We start from the raw sequence: 15,341 nt of genomic DNA on the forward strand, positions 1-15,341 counted from the left end.
TGAATACCTAGTATTTTTGTAAAAAAAAATAACTTGACTAATCTGTTACCCCGTATAAAAATAGATATTTAATATAACATTTTATTATATCACTGTAAACAAGTTTGATATCTTATAAACTTTTATTGTTATATTACTGTAAACAAGTTCAATTATTCGTTTATTCTAAATTTGATTATTCTATTATAACATGTCTAAGAATCCGGTGACTAATTAACTATTTAGCTGAAAAAATATATGAATTAATATATATAAATATATACAAATACATAATGATTAGTTTAGTTACTTATTTTTAAGAATAATGAAGCATTTTTGTTAAAAGTTATGTATATAATGTTTCATGTGATTGTGAAGTGTCAGCTCTACTAAGACGTTTCTTCCTGTACCTCCATGCAACCTGAATGCGCGTTGCTGCAAAGCATCTCCAATACGGTGATTCATACCTAAAATTAGTGGACGAATCAAAAGTATGCCGTCAGTTAAGAATTTAAAGAAGCAAAGACAGACATCACATGTGTATCTTTCGGTGAAAACTCAGGTGATAGTTGAAAAATATTAAATGATTTGACTGATTTGATTAAATTATCATTTAATAGTTCTTAATTATTAACTGTATACATAAAGTTAACTGTACTTAAATTTTTATTGTATATTTCACTTCACATGATAAAGTGTAATCTCTCATTTTATATTTAAAAAAAAAAAAAAGGACAAATCGATCCCTGAATTTTTTATCTGCGGACATTTAAGTTCCTGAAGATTTAAAAATACATTTAAGTCTATGGACATATCGATTCTTCATTCTTGAGTCTAATTTATTCAATTTTAAAAATTCCCTTACGTGTGCATCCATATCGTTGAGTCTAACAAACTCAAGTTAATATGAGGGATCTATGTCTAGGTTTTGAAAAGGTCAGAGACTTAAACGTATTTTTAAATCCTCAAAAACTTAAATGTCTGCCAATCAAAAAGTCAAGGACCTATTTGTCATTTTCTCTAAAAAAATATAAAAGAAAAAATAATAAAAGATTAAAGATTAACTTTACTCCCTCGATTTAAAAAAAAAAATGAAATGATGCACCCATTATCTGAGACATGCTTTCTAGTTTCTACTGTTGAAAAGACCAACACTGATTCACTAATCACTCGGTGCAGAACAAAACTAGATAGAATGGCATGCGAGAATCATATAGGATGCACTATCAGTCATTCTCTAATTTTAATATAATTTTTAACATTTTAAACGAAGACCGCTCATGGATGAACTTAGAGCACGCATTTAAGGAAATGGATCTTCTCAATTTTTGGTAAAATTGAAAGAGTAAAGTGTGATCTATAAGTGGGACAAAAAAAACATGAGAAAGAGAGTAATGAAGGATTAAAAATCACACTTTACTCTCAATTTTTTTTAACAATTGAGATAATTCATAATGTTCTTTTGGACCATGGAAGAATTTTCCTTGACAAATAAATTCTGAAAATTTATATTTCGGACATATTAGTTTTTAAAGAAAAAAATACCAATAAAATTATCCAGGATAATAAACATGAACAAGTTAGTTCAAATTAAGACCTTCTATTTTAATCATAGGAACTAATTTAAAGATAACCACATCTATTATCTTAAAAAATTTTATTAGTCAGTCTTTATTGTAAATTATTGAGAATTTATTTGTCACTTTACTTTAAAAAAAAAAAATAAGATACAGGCATAAGAATAAAGGATAACCTAACCTAATGGCTCCATGAACACGCGGACTCCTCAGGAATCGTGCATAAAGGCTTGTAACTTCTTCAAGGTCTGCCGCACTGAGAGAAAAAGCCTCCACATTTGTTAAGCAAGTAACTGTTCTATTGCTAACTAACCTGTGTCTTGGGATTTTTACTTTTTTGCCATCTGCAAAAGAAACAAAGTTGGTATTGATAAATGATCACTTTTTTTTTAAGTACAGCATGCTATGAAAACATGAATTAGGTACTTTCCTTGTGCATCAAGTATTGCAAGGAAATGCAAAATGTTACCTCTGTTTGCTGAAGTATGCTCAAGACACCAAGTCAAAAGTTCTTCGCCGCAAGCATCGCCTTCAGATAAAGATACATTTCCATCTTCGCCTATGCTCCCCAATTTCCCACGCACGATAAAAACTATCTTCTCTACCAAACCACCATTGTACAAAACTATGCTTCCTTTGATGTACGTTTTTTGTCTTAGTCTTTCGCAGATGGCATCCAAGATAGGCTCGTCCATCAAGGCAAAAATTCTAACCTGCATTGTATACACCACAAGATGATAAGACATAAACATTAGAATCAAATCATCATTGCCTCCAAACTTAGTTCGTTAATCCAAAGACCTTTGATGCAATAGATTCAACTTCATGAGCTTTGACTTCAAAATAGCCTTTAGTAACATTTTTAGTTGTACTGTCTAACTTTACGCTGCATGGGTTGAATTGTAGGGTGTACCTATGTACTCACTTGGCTTTTTTTTCCAAATGTACCATTTTTTCGGAACTTATTATCAAAATGTCATACTTTTAAAACTAATTACCCAAATGTCCACCCATTTGCTAAGGTGAGAACTGTTTTGTTATTTCATTTTTAATTATGATTGATTATAGTAATATAGAAAAAGTGGAATCTGGTAATTAGTTTCAAAAGAATAGCATTTTGGTAGTAAGTTTCGGAAAATGTGGCACATTGGTAAAAAGGCCTACTCACTTTCTTAACAAATTTAAAGAGATGACGTCTAATGTCCCGCTGAAGGTCTTCAGGCAAATTTTCCAGAAGCACTTCTTCATTCACTCCTCTTGTTGCAGCCCAGTTGTAACGTTCAGCTTGTCGCACTCTCCTACAACATAGGCCAGTCATGTAAGTGGATTGAATTCCTTAAAACTTGTGTTATATCATCCACAAAATCCGTGATTATAATGCCTATATGAACGAAACAGATATGATAGACATATCTTCTCTTCTTGCTCTTTTTGTTTTTTTCAACAACCTACAATACAGGACCATGATTTGCTTCTCATATGTTTTAATTTGTCCATGAGCAATGGAATAATTTGGTTCCTTGCAAAAAATCATATCATGTAAACATTTTGTATATGTCACCAAGAAATTGTTTACAAAGTTAATACATAAATTTCCAATAAATGATGTTCTGTGAAGAATGGACAATGAACTAGTGGGAAAATTTAATCAATTTAGCTACAAATACTAAATGAAGAAAAATAGTTACCTTTTCAAGTCTTCTGCTAAGCGTCGATGACTCATCCACTGCTCCACATCACGTCGCCTAAGTGACATTTCTAGCCTCCTTTAGAAGAAAGGAAGGAAATGAGTTTACATATATGCTTACAAAGACAACTATCAAAACTAAAACTAAAAAAGCAAGACCGGATATATTTTTGGTATGTCATATATAAGATAGGAAAGCTGTCAAACAACATACCAGGATATAGATTATAAGACTCAGTAAGAATCATTCTAGGGAAATTTAAGCTAGGACAAGAGTTTTGCATTTATTCACATTGATCCACCATAATTATAAACATTTCAGGTGTCAAAAAATAAGACTTACAGATACAGTTCAATTACTATTCACTAAAACAAGATTTTAGCATTCATTCAAATAACCGACCATGCTGAGTTCTGCTAAGTTACGTTTTTATTTAGTTATTTTGCTAATGTACCGCTAAGCTAGCATAATTGATAGTTAAATCTGAAAACATAGATAGCCATAATTCTAAAGGTATAAAACCTTCCGGGTTCTTTCTAATTAATATACAGCAACGAGAAGTGCAATCCTATTCCCCTCTGGCACACTGATATATCCTTCATTCTTCAAGCTGGAACATCACATAATTTTCTTAACTAATGCTTAAGGGAATCTTAAATCACTAATTAATTTAGTGAGAATGGAAATTAAAGAACACTGCTCTCAAACAGTAGTACTTCTTAGTCACTCAACATGTTGACTTTTGAGGCATTGAATACAAGCAAGACAATCTACCTGCGTCCGAGAGCCTGAAGAAAGTTTTGTATGTTTCCAATGAGAAGAGCAAAAAGCAAGAGTCCCAATCCTATGATGGCCATGGTGAAAAGGACTTCCCAAACAAAGTAGCTTGGGGTCAAATTGCCAGCCAGAGTACTAATTTGCTGCAAAATGAAACAGATGTAGCATTCGTTGAGTTTCATTAAGAAATAAATATTGAATTGCATGCATGTACTATCCTAAGCACAATATTGTTCCTACAGAACACTGAACAATCTTTGGGAATTTCAGGTTCTAAAATATTTCATTTGCTCCAGATGTTTGTAACAAAGTATTACACACTTCGAATGTCATCAGCTTCAAATTTAGAATTTCTGAAATTTATATCTTGCTTGTTGATCGCTCATGATATCGTAACTTGTTTTTCCTCTATTTTAGTTGTGAATTATGCACCTTAGCTTGCTTCACTCATTAGACACAATTAATATTGAGAAAAGAAATGAAAGATCTACCTGGAATCCCCAAAACGATGAATATACATATCTAGTGATCACATTATGTTCTGCAGTAAGGTTGACACCTTTAAGATAAATCCCGTAAGGAAAACCATCTTCAGTAAAACAAGCTGATGAATTAGTGTCATTCATCCAATACTTCCAATTCATTTTATTTCGATATTTTTCAGCATGTTCATGACCACAGTCAATGAATCTGTTGCATTCAAGAATATCAGATTTCTTGCATGCATCTCGTAAACATTGATTAACCCTCTGGAAAAGAAACAAGGGAAAAGAAAGTAAAATACATATATGTATATATTGTTCGATTATTTGACACTGCTTGGACATAACTTGAATCCATGCAAACAATAATGCATAATATCAAGGATACCAAATCAAAAGTCTGCAATCTAAGCATTACTTCTTTTCTTCTGTTGTCATAAGCATGATATGATTTTATCATGAATCCTTAATATATGCATTGCTTTGGGGGGAAAAAGAGAAAAAAATGATGTATTGTTTGTGTTCCTTTTGTTTTATTGTTTATTAAAAAATGAATTTGTAAGGTGTACATAAAAGTAATAAATAAAAAATAATCTGAAACCAAAACTGTAGTCATCGAAAAAGAAACTACAAGAGTTCTTTGGCGAAAGGCCTACACATACCTGCAAAGCAAAGAGGTACCACCATGACCCAACAACATGACCAGAGAGCATAAAGGTAAGAAGATTTATAAAGAAATTTGCCCATGCTGACTCAAATACGAATCCGGTTGGAGAAATCAGCATTGGTAGAAACCTACACAATCTGGGAATATACTGAACAAGGATAACAGCTCGCAAAAGATTCTTTGCATAGTTTGCTCCTGATGATCCCAAGTTTTGTGGTATTACAAACAATATGATTATCTGTAAATATTACAGAGTTATATCATAACAAGGAAGTCAAAATGCATATATAATATGAAATAGAACTACAATCAGCTTAGAAAGAAATACACAGAACCAATTATTCATCTAAATTTACTTGACATAGCAGTTTAAAGTCTTGAACAATCAAATATAACAATTTACTTGATATATATACATCGAATATTGATCATTTGGAGTATGAGACACCAAAACTGAAATAAGAAAGAGGGATGGACGATGTTTACCTGAGGAAGTGGAATTACAACTAGTAAGTCAAGAAAAAAATATGTTTGAAGGTAATGAAGAGCAATTTTCTTAGGATGGTCAACTAACTCCCCAGCACCAACCACCCTAGACTCAGGAGCCACATAAGCCAACCTAAACTGGGAAAAGAAAAAAAAAAATTGAAAAGTTAGTTATGCTTTGCTGCATCACAGAAGAGTACCAACCTAGCCTGCCAACCGAACAAATAAAAAATTCATTGATTCACCAAAAATATTATCATTGTTGAAGCCTAGCATTAACAGTAAAATTTATTAAAATTTTGTATTTATACAATGAGATTACTTTCTAGTGCACACACAAATAAACACTTAGGAGCTCAAATATATGTCTCAAAGTGACCATCGTTAATGTATGAAAAATAATGCACAAGGAATAAACAATCAGCTGAAATTTCTGAAAGTTACCTGAAGAATAATGTTTATGAGGTATACAAAATCGTTCATGCTTCTAAGAAAAACAAGCAAAGTTGTCATTGGTGTGTTCATAACAATACATTTATGTTCCTACATGAAACAAGCAGAATAAAAATTAAGAGTTCTGTGAATTTGAGAGATTCTATAAAACAAAGTAATGCCTTGCTTTGGAACTATCCTAGCACATAAAGGTGTTCATTTGTATTGCAAGTGATAAGAGCTTGTTTAAGTGAACCACAAAACATTAAATTCTTTGAATCTAAACAACAGGTGGGGAAATCATACCTTCTGCACAGAGAGCAAAAAGAAAAATAATGGATCCACAAAAATTGCCAACAAGCAACAAATTGCAAAAAACTGATTCCATTGTTGAACAAGTTTTGTATGAGGATTCATAACCCGAGGTACATAAGGAATCAAGAAAGCAGAAAGTCTTCTTGCCCAACACTTGGCATCCCCGTAAAGGGAATTGTGAAACTGAAAACATCCAAAGTTCAACAAAATTAGTTCAGTAATAGGAGTTATTATTGTCTCACCTAGTGAGAAAAGGCTTTTTTTTTTCTTTTTCTTTTTTGTAGTTAAACAGGTGCTAATATCGTCGAAACAATTCACAGGTTAAATTTCCACAAAAAGGTAGAGTAGAATATTTTAAAATTTAAAGAATATTGCCTATAATAGCACAATAAAGCTTAGTAGAATTACTAAGCCATATAAATTTTCATGGAATCTAGTTGTACTCAGATAAGGATCGTTTTCTTATAATTATGTTGTCTGCTATGCTGCTCTATTATTAGACCTTGCTATCTTTATCTCTATTATCCATCACAGGACAACTCCATGTTTCATAATGCTTGTTAGATTACTTAACACTGACAAAATACTTGATGAAAATAACCATAATAACCAAACATAGATACAACTAGAAGTGTAATAATTATTTGTTATATATATAAAACCATGGGAAAGGAAAAATAAGCATATCAAATCATAAGTTTGCTTAGAACCAGACATTACAGCACACATCTGGAATAAAATTAGCAACATATCAATAACATAAGAACCTGAGTGCATAGTGTAATCTAATGCAACCTCAAAATATATAACCACAACTAAGCCTTGCTCCATTTGGTGGGTTTGGCTATAGGATCGAGCTAATAGTGTTCCATCATTAACATCTAAATCTCTTAACATGAAAGAAAGGATAGTCTATTTAGGAAGAAAGTACCTTCGGACTGAATATAGCCGAAGCTTTTGAATTCCTTTGTTGAGTAGCCTTGAAGTAAGTCGGGCAAGTCGTGCAATATGGATCATTGCACATTCCCAGTTGACCAGACCTTGCTAAATGTTCATTTTTACCATTATAGTTGTTTTGCAAATCACTTTCAGCCATGCCACCACGGAACGAAGGAAAGTTTTCTGTCTTAGTTTCTGCTGGTTGCTTCCCTGCCCGAAAGAGAGCTCCAGATTTATTGGAAACATACAATGGACCACTCATCTGATCAAGTGGGATTTTTCTCTGACTCCGTAGGGGACCTGTGTGTCCCCTAATATCACTTACTCTTTCGCGTGGTTCCATCGAGAACATGGGAATAGAAATTGATATGCTACGTGTCCTAGGTGCAGGATTTCGGAATTTAGAATTAACAGGTTCATTTGATTGCTTTAGATGAGTGTCTGACAGCATTGGTTCCTCATCTTTTCCGGAACTAGCCATGTCTCTTGACCACTCTGCAGTATTAACAAAATAATAATTATTCCCAAGTCAAAGTTAATTTAATAGCCTTGCACAAAACAATGAATAAATAACAGGAAACAAGATGTCCAAGGTGGCAAGACAGGAATCCAGAGATCATATGTGAGAAAGCCTATCCTTATACAGTTATACTCCTGATAATTATTAGATTGATTGGAATTTTCAGGTCCATTATACTAAAAACACAACACAGCGGTTTATTTAAACAAAAGAAAAAGGAAAAGAAAAAGAGCATCAGCTGATCTTAGTCAACTGTTCATTATTCATTGGTTAAGGTATTTTCTTCTAATTCTTTTGAAATATACAGTCTGCAATATCTTAAAATGAATTATATATTGCTGAGATCAACATATTTTATTGATTCATCTCAATGCAATGCAGCCAATGAGAAACATTAAAGGAGGTGGTAATAGCACTATATTTAATTTCTCTCCAACCAAGAATAAACCATAACAAGGAACTTAAACCGTTAAACACATGTTAATTTTCATTACTCCTTGAAAATGGTAATTGCCGTAATGAAAAAGTGTCCAAGCATAATTTACTAAGATTGACTAAAAGCAAGAAAAAGATAACCAGCAAATCAATAAAAGAAAGCACACCAAATTAAGAAAACAGACAAACAAACAAGTGGAATAAGAGAGAGTAAACACCTGTTTGTCAAAAGAACTCCACTATCTATTCTAACCCTGATACCAATCAACCATTTCCTCTTCAAGATAAATATATAGAGGAGAATTGTGAATGAATGTGCTGACTGGGTAAAAAGTAAGGACTTTGAAGAAGCGGCAGTGTGAAAGGGAAACATAGAGAGAGAAAGATTGGAGCTGAGTCATTGTTTTGTGATCTATGTGTGTTATGTGTTGTGGGTGTGTTTCCCATGCAATTTCCTGTTTGCCCCATTCCACAAGTTTACACCTTTGCACACGTTGTTATGTTATGCTGACAAGTGACAACCTCTAGTTTGGTTTGGAATTAAAAGAAGTTGAGTTCTGTTTGTCCTAAACTACGTAGAAATAATGTAGGGCTTTGACTTCAAATGTTACAATATGTGAAAATTAGTCAATATGTCAATAACATGCTTCAATCACAGGAAATTCTTACTGAATTTCATTACTGTGAGAGTTGACACGGCCACCGCTATTGTCTTAGTATCATTTTCCTTACTGCCAAATAAGTCCTAACAAAGAAAATTTCTTATATATGTTATGTTATAGACTTGTAGTATACTTCTATTTATAATAATCCACTTTGACTATTTGCATATTAAGATATCAAAAATTAAATTTGCGTTTGTTTTGTATTTTTATTTTCTGTTTTTATTTTTAGTATTTTTTTTTTTAAATTATAAAAAAAATAAGAAATAAAAATGAAAATAAAATTTTATTGTTTTTACTATTTTTTTTTCCTACAAAATTCTAAAAACAAAGAAAATTGAAAATAAAAATACAAATCAAACCCACCGATTGATTAGAAATGTATTTTTCAAAATACTATTACTTTAAAAGTATAACTGTTTGTAACAATATTTTATTATTAATTAGGCTTAAAATTGTTTGAAAAATAAAATAAAAAATGGTCTAATTTGGTTTTCTAAGGTTCCTCTTTAGCACTTTCCACTTCTATTTGGTCAGGTATAATTTGATTTGATTTACTTTAGTCTAATTTGAGTTTGGCGTAATTCAGTTTGGTTTGGTGTAGTGTGGGCCGATTCGGTCCAGTTTGGTTATTTCCAATCCGGTCTGGTTTGCTTGGTCGATCCAGTCTACCTTGGTCTGGTTCAACTGTTCATAAACTGTTGCTCATTCAAGGTATCAGCCATGTTGATAAACTGTTGCTCATTCAAGGTATCAGCCATTTATAAAGACAAAAACCACAATAATGTTTGATGCTCCTTCAATAATGTTTATCTGCACCAATCATGCAATAGACAATGGCATTAAGTTCTTTTTCACGAGACATTACTCACATTTACTTAGGAGTTCTTGGAGGAGTCCAAGAAGCCCTCCAAACCACAAGAAATATTGACAGAAGTTTTATACTTACCTGAGTACAACAAATCATTAGAACAAATCACAATTTCAAGCCATTGGCTGAAAATAGATTGATCAAGATAGTATTATATCAAGCTGAGCAAATACAGTTTCACTATCAAGATCACCAAGGATAACATTAAAATAAGAAATAAATGAATGTTGTATTAAATATCATAGATACCTTCTATATTAATTTGATGTTTAAACCATACAATCATGCGGTTAGGGGACTTTATAGCTTGAGCGGGGCCGAGTATCACGAACTTGTGCAATGAAATGCCTTCTAAAGACGAGCAGAAAACAGCATTCCCATGCCCAGAATACACAATTTCATTCAGCAGAAACAAAAAAGATGCTGTGAAGGCTAGCTTGTGAGGAACAATATCTCGAATTTATGTCTTTAAATTTCCTAATTGATGCTAAATCATGCATCTGCCAACAACATGGACAGAACTAAAAAGGAAAATCTGCTGATATGGACCACCATCGCCTTTCAGTATAATCTAGATCATGCGACTGACAGAAGATCTCTGTTAAAGGAAACAAGGGACTGAACAGAACTATAATCTAACTGCCAATTGCTAAAATGACAATGCACATCCATTGCTCTCAACTTGACAACTCCATCGCATCAAATGGATACAAAAATAATCTTGATTAGTGTATTCTGTGTTTGGCAACCACTGATGAAGGATTCCTCGAAAAGTTAAGGATTAGTATAGTAATCATTTTGAAAATTCTAAATCGAATGGATTTGGTCTTATACATACGCGAGGAAGGTAATCAAAAAAGAAAGAAGATGAGTTCTTTCTTTTATCACTTAGGAGCCGTGCGAGATGAAAGTCTCATGCACGGTTTTGAATGAGAGAAAGAAGTGAGGAATCCTCTTTTCGACTCTGACTCTCCCACTCCAGTCGTTGCTTTTCTTTCTGTTACTCCAAAAGTAGCTGCTTCAGCTTCAGCCACTCGAATTTTCGATATTCCTTTTTATTTCTCATCAAACGAATGGCATCTTCTTTTGGAAATCCTAGCTATTCTTAGCATGATATTGGGGAATCTCATTGCTATTACCCAAACAAGCATGAAATGTATGTTTGTGTATTCATCCATAGGTCAAATCGGATATGTTATTATTGGAATAATTGTTGGAGACTCAAATGGTGGATATGTGATGTCTCTAGAAATGAAGTTCATGAGAAATTACCAATAATCTCCACAAGAGCAAACACCATCCTTGAAATGGTGAAAACGATTTGTGTCTCTTACAAAAATTTCTCTCCCTTCCAAACTGCTAATAAATTTTATAACGGCATGGCAGTCACTGCAGATTCTCAGGTTCTTAATCACTTGAAGAGGCTGCCCCGGACTCGTGTTGAGTAGTCCTAATACTACTGCCAACTTCTCACTGTGCCCACACAATATCTGCTCCTTCTCTTGTTCCTCCACATCGTGCAGCACAAGTCCAGTCTTAGGAAGGTGACCACATTTCTTCATCTCAGCACTCAACTTTTCCAATTTCTCCAATATCTCTTGCATTTGTGGATGCGACTTGTCACCAGCAACAAGCATGTGTACTTTGTTTCCAATCTCAATCCAACTGTAGCCAGGATTTTTCCTCAAACCCTTACTCTTCATCACATCACGAATTCTGTCTACTTCATCCCACATGCCCTTTGAAGCATAGATGTTGGACAGAAGAATGTAGTTCCCCGGGTTATCGGGTTCTAACAGGAAAAGCTTTTCTGCAGCAATCTCGCCTAAACTCAAATTATGGTGAACTCTACAGGAACTTAGTAAGGCTCCCCAGATGCAAGCATCAGGTTCTAATGGCATTTCCTTGATGAGAGAATAAGCTTCTTCAAGTTTCCCTACACGACTAAGAAGTGTCACCATGCAAGCATAGTGTTCTGTTTTAGTTTCAATGGCATGTTCTTTTGACAGGCTATTGAAATATTGCCACCCTTCTTCAGTTAAGCCATTTTGGGCGCATGCGTATAACACACATGTGTAGGAAATCTCATCAGGCTCCATGCCACTCTCTTGCATCATTCGAAACATCTCTATTGTTTCCTTAGCCTTCCCATGCATTGCATATCCTTTCATTACTGCATTCCAAGAAACCAAATTTGGATCCAACATTTTATCAAAACAAAGCCGAGATAACTGGATTCTTCCACACTTTGCATACATATCTATCAATGCACTACCTACATAAACATCATCAAATATCCCCTTCCTGAGAGAAAAGCAATGGGTTTGCTTCCCATGCTTCAATGCTGAAATATTTCCACATGCAGGAATCAAGCTTGGTATCGTTACAGCATTAGGCTCCACTCCATGAGCCTGCATCTCTCTAAAAAGCTCCAAAGCTTCCATGTCCTTCCCATTCTGCACACAGCTAGATATCATAGAGGTCCAAGTCACAACATTCAATTCAACTCCTTCATCAAGGAACTTCCTGAACACCTCCAATGCAGTGTCAATCAAACCATTTCGCGACAACCCATTTAGAAAAGCATTCAAAGAACCAACTTCCCTCTGATCGACCTCATCAAACACCTGCAACATCTCCTGTGTGCATCCACACTTCCCATATATATCAAGCAGCGCACTGACCACAAACCTATCCAATCCCAATCCCTGTTTGATCACATAACCATGAACCTGTTTCGCAGCCACTCCATCCTCCAACTGCCCCAAAGCAGGAAGCACACATGATACGGTTGACCCATCAGGCAAAAAACCTTCGCTCAGCACTGTCTTGAACAACTCCACAGCCTCAACATGCCACCCTGCATTGCTGAACCCAGCAAGCATCCCATTCCACGATACCAAATTGGGCTCCACCCCCTCACTCCTCATCTCACTAAACATCTCCTTGGCCCTCTCAACCATCCCACGTCGCGAGTAACCCGCGATCATCGCGCTCCAAACGACAACATCCCTCTCAGGCATTTCATCAAACAGTCGATGCGCATCCCCAATACTATCACACTTCAGATACATATGCACCAGAGAAGACGCCAAAATTGAATCCAAGGCATAACCAGACACAAAAGCATACCCATGAAACTGCAGCCCGGGCTTCAAGGCTTGCAACGCAGCACAGGCTTTGATTGCACTCGGGAGAAGGAACCCATCAGGGGCAAGACCCTTATGACCCATGAGGGAAAAGAGGCGTAGAACGGCGTCGTATTGGTGGGACCTGGTGAAGGCGTTGATGATAGTGGTGAAGGAAGGAAGGGTTGGATTGGGGAAGAAATGGAGTACGAGGTTTGTGACTTGTGAAAAGCAGAGATTATTGGCGTAGTGAGAGAGAAGCCTTGTGGTGATGTAGGTGTCGCCGTAGAGGTCGAGCTTGAGAATGTGCGCGTGGGCTTGACGCGCGTGGGAAAGGGTAATGGTGCTGGAACTCAGGCATTGCAATATTATGTTGTAGATACCATTGAACATGGAGGGCATAAAAAAATCTTTGTTGGGGTTGTGTTTTACTGCTGTTGTTAGTGTTGCGATGGGTGGGAAGGAGGAAGACGAAGTGGGATTGGGGTTTTGGGTGCGGACATGATTGAAGGTTTATTGTTGCTGTTGCATAGCTTGTTTAGCATACTCTGCTATAAGATGCGATGAGGTTTGAGCAAGGTTCTGAGAACCGAACCGGTCATCGAACCGCTTTGGTCACTGGTTCACTGATTCATTGATCCAACTGGTCTAACTGTGATTCAACCGAAAAAATTGTTTTAGAATAAAATAATAAATAAATTATAAATATACATCCTAAAATATAATTAATTAATTATAGCTTTTGATGAAGATTTTTCTACCAATCTAGCTAAGTCAACAAGCACCAAACTAATAAGATGTAAAACTGATTTCACTCCAAAATGGCTTCTGCTTCTAAAATAACATCAAGTACCAAACTAACATAAAGTGAAATGGCTTCTGCTTCGCGTTTGCCCAATCCAAAAAGTGATAAATGGATATCACAAGAAGAACATCTCACGAAACATGATTCTCGAATACTAGATGGATCAAATTAAATTACAGCTATCTTTCTGATTTTAAGAGACAAAGCGACGAATTCCAATTATGATATATGTATACTCTACTTCACATGTGAATTATTTGGGGGGGGGGGGGGGAAAACCACAATAATTCTGGACCTAAGGAATGCAGCAGCAATAACAATTATAATATAGTTTATACAAGCAACAAACCAATAACACGTTGCAAAATTTCAGTTGCAGCAGCAACAATACACGTATATAGCAACACCACCGCCACCACATTGATCAACAATAAAAATTAACTAAGTGCGAAAAAACAAAAGATTCAGAGGCAATTCGCAGAGAAGAGAGGCGGAACACACCAGTGATGCAGAGTATAGCGGCGCAGGTAGCTGAACAGAGCAGCAAAGATGACTGGGGAGTTGCCACGAATGAGAATCAGAACAAACAGCAGAGGCAAAACCACAAGCGAGCGTCCGACGACGACGACAGTAGGAGCAGCGGAAGCAAAACCAGAATTAAAGAAATAAATCAGCAACAGAACAAATAAATTAGAAAAAAATCTTGGAATGAGTCAAAAGCATAAAATCAATCCTAAACCAGAATTAATAAAAAAAAAACAGAACAAAAAATTCAAAGTAAAAAAAAAATAGAATTAACAATCCAACCAAAGAATCAAGAACAACCCAACCAAAAAACAAATCAGAGTCAACAATGGGGAGGACGTCGGAAGAATAAAAATAAATCAGAATCAAACCAACAATCAGAATAAAAAAGTTCAGAATAAAAACAAATCAGAATCAGAATCAAACTGAGGCTCCATTACCGTTTCAAATGCAAGGAAGGATGATGGCGCTGGAAATGGATAGCTGGCGACGGAGGCAGGAACAGAGATGGCGCCGGCGACGGTGGAACAGAGCTTCGCGACGGAGGCAGGAGGCGAGCCCGGCGACTATGCTTCCACTGCTGAGAGTCTGAGACGTTAGCTGAGTGAGGGACCGAGTGAGCTTCGAAGCTCCAACCGGCGACGGCGTCAGGAGCAGTACGGCGGCTGAACGAAAGGGAGGGGCTGAGCTCGCCGGCGATGAGAGGAACGGCCAGCTCGAGGGTGATGGGAGGGACGAGGGAGGGTGTGCTGCTGCGCCGTTGGAGAGTTGAGTGAGTTAGGGTTAGTAACTGGTAAGGGTTGGGGGGAGGGGGTGTTACTGTATGCTAAACGGCTGTGTTTTGAGCGTTTTGGGCAAAGTAAAAAAATCGGCCGGGTTCCGATTCGGTTCGACTGACCGGTTACCGGCCGATTTAACGGTTCAATAACGATTTTTATTTTTTTCGGTTTTGGTATAATCGAATTGTAATTTTTATTGGTTCACGATTTAATTGGTTTGACCGGTCAATTCGAACGAATTTTCATAACATTGGGTTTGAGAGACAGTTGCAAA

General features: G+C 35.7%; 2 protein-coding genes across 5 annotated transcripts; both read right to left on the reverse strand.

The window, feature by feature from the left end:
- Nucleotides 1-220: 220 nt before the first annotated feature.
- Nucleotides 221-8,763, reverse strand: LOC112750839 (probable cyclic nucleotide-gated ion channel 20, chloroplastic). Of its 4 annotated transcripts, none has more exons than XR_011872305.1 (13): nt 8,516-8,720; nt 7,335-7,837; nt 6,395-6,586; nt 6,101-6,199; nt 5,657-5,794; nt 5,166-5,408; nt 4,513-4,770; nt 4,019-4,164; nt 3,245-3,322; nt 2,470-2,854; nt 2,026-2,269; nt 1,738-1,900; nt 221-446 (listed from the first exon to the last, which is right to left on the reverse strand). XR_011872305.1 is itself a non-coding variant. In XM_025799718.3 (13 exons), exons 2-13 carry the CDS (start codon nt 7,821-7,823, stop codon nt 326-328), a joined length of 2,301 nt encoding a protein of 766 aa, XP_025655503.1. In that variant the 5' UTR covers nt 7,824-7,837; nt 8,516-8,724; the 3' UTR covers nt 221-325. The 4 variants fall into 4 exon arrangements, 2 of the variants coding, with proteins under 2 accessions (XP_025655503.1, XP_072072965.1); XR_011872304.1 differs by having other exon boundaries at nt 2,358-2,854; XM_025799718.3 differs by having other exon boundaries at nt 2,725-2,854; nt 8,516-8,724.
- A 1,502-nt stretch (nt 8,764-10,265) lies between these two features.
- On the reverse strand, nt 10,266-15,123 carry LOC112750845 (pentatricopeptide repeat-containing protein At1g20230). The gene is made up of 3 exons (XM_029293237.2): nt 14,729-15,123; nt 14,265-14,316; nt 10,266-13,610 (listed from the first exon to the last, which is right to left on the reverse strand). The coding sequence occupies exon 3, from the start codon at nt 13,358-13,360 to the stop codon at nt 11,099-11,101; it is 2,262 nt and encodes a 753-aa protein (XP_029149070.1). The 5' UTR covers nt 13,361-13,610; nt 14,265-14,316; nt 14,729-15,123; the 3' UTR covers nt 10,266-11,098.
- Between the last annotated feature and the right edge of the window lie 218 nt (nt 15,124-15,341).

Source organism: Arachis hypogaea, chromosome 15, assembly GCF_003086295.3.
Source record: "Arachis hypogaea cultivar Tifrunner chromosome 15, arahy.Tifrunner.gnm2.J5K5, whole genome shotgun sequence".
NCBI classification, from domain to species: Eukaryota; Viridiplantae; Streptophyta; class Magnoliopsida; order Fabales; family Fabaceae; genus Arachis; species Arachis hypogaea.

Coding starts and splice junctions, on each gene's coding strand:
- LOC112750839 (XM_025799718.3), bottom strand. CDS start 7,823: ATGGCTAGTTCCGGAAAAGATGAGGAACCAATGCTGTCAGACACTCAT. Junction 1,901..2,025: donor GCATACTTCAGCAAACAGAG/GTAACATTTTGC, acceptor TTTCTTTTGCAG/ATGGCAAAAAAGTAAAAATC. Junction 447..1,737: donor CGTGTTCATGGAGCCATTAG/GTTAGGTTATCC, acceptor CACTAATTTTAG/GTATGAATCACCGTATTGGA.
- LOC112750845 (XM_029293237.2), bottom strand. CDS start 13,360: ATGCCCTCCATGTTCAATGGTATCTACAACATAATATTGCAATGCCTG.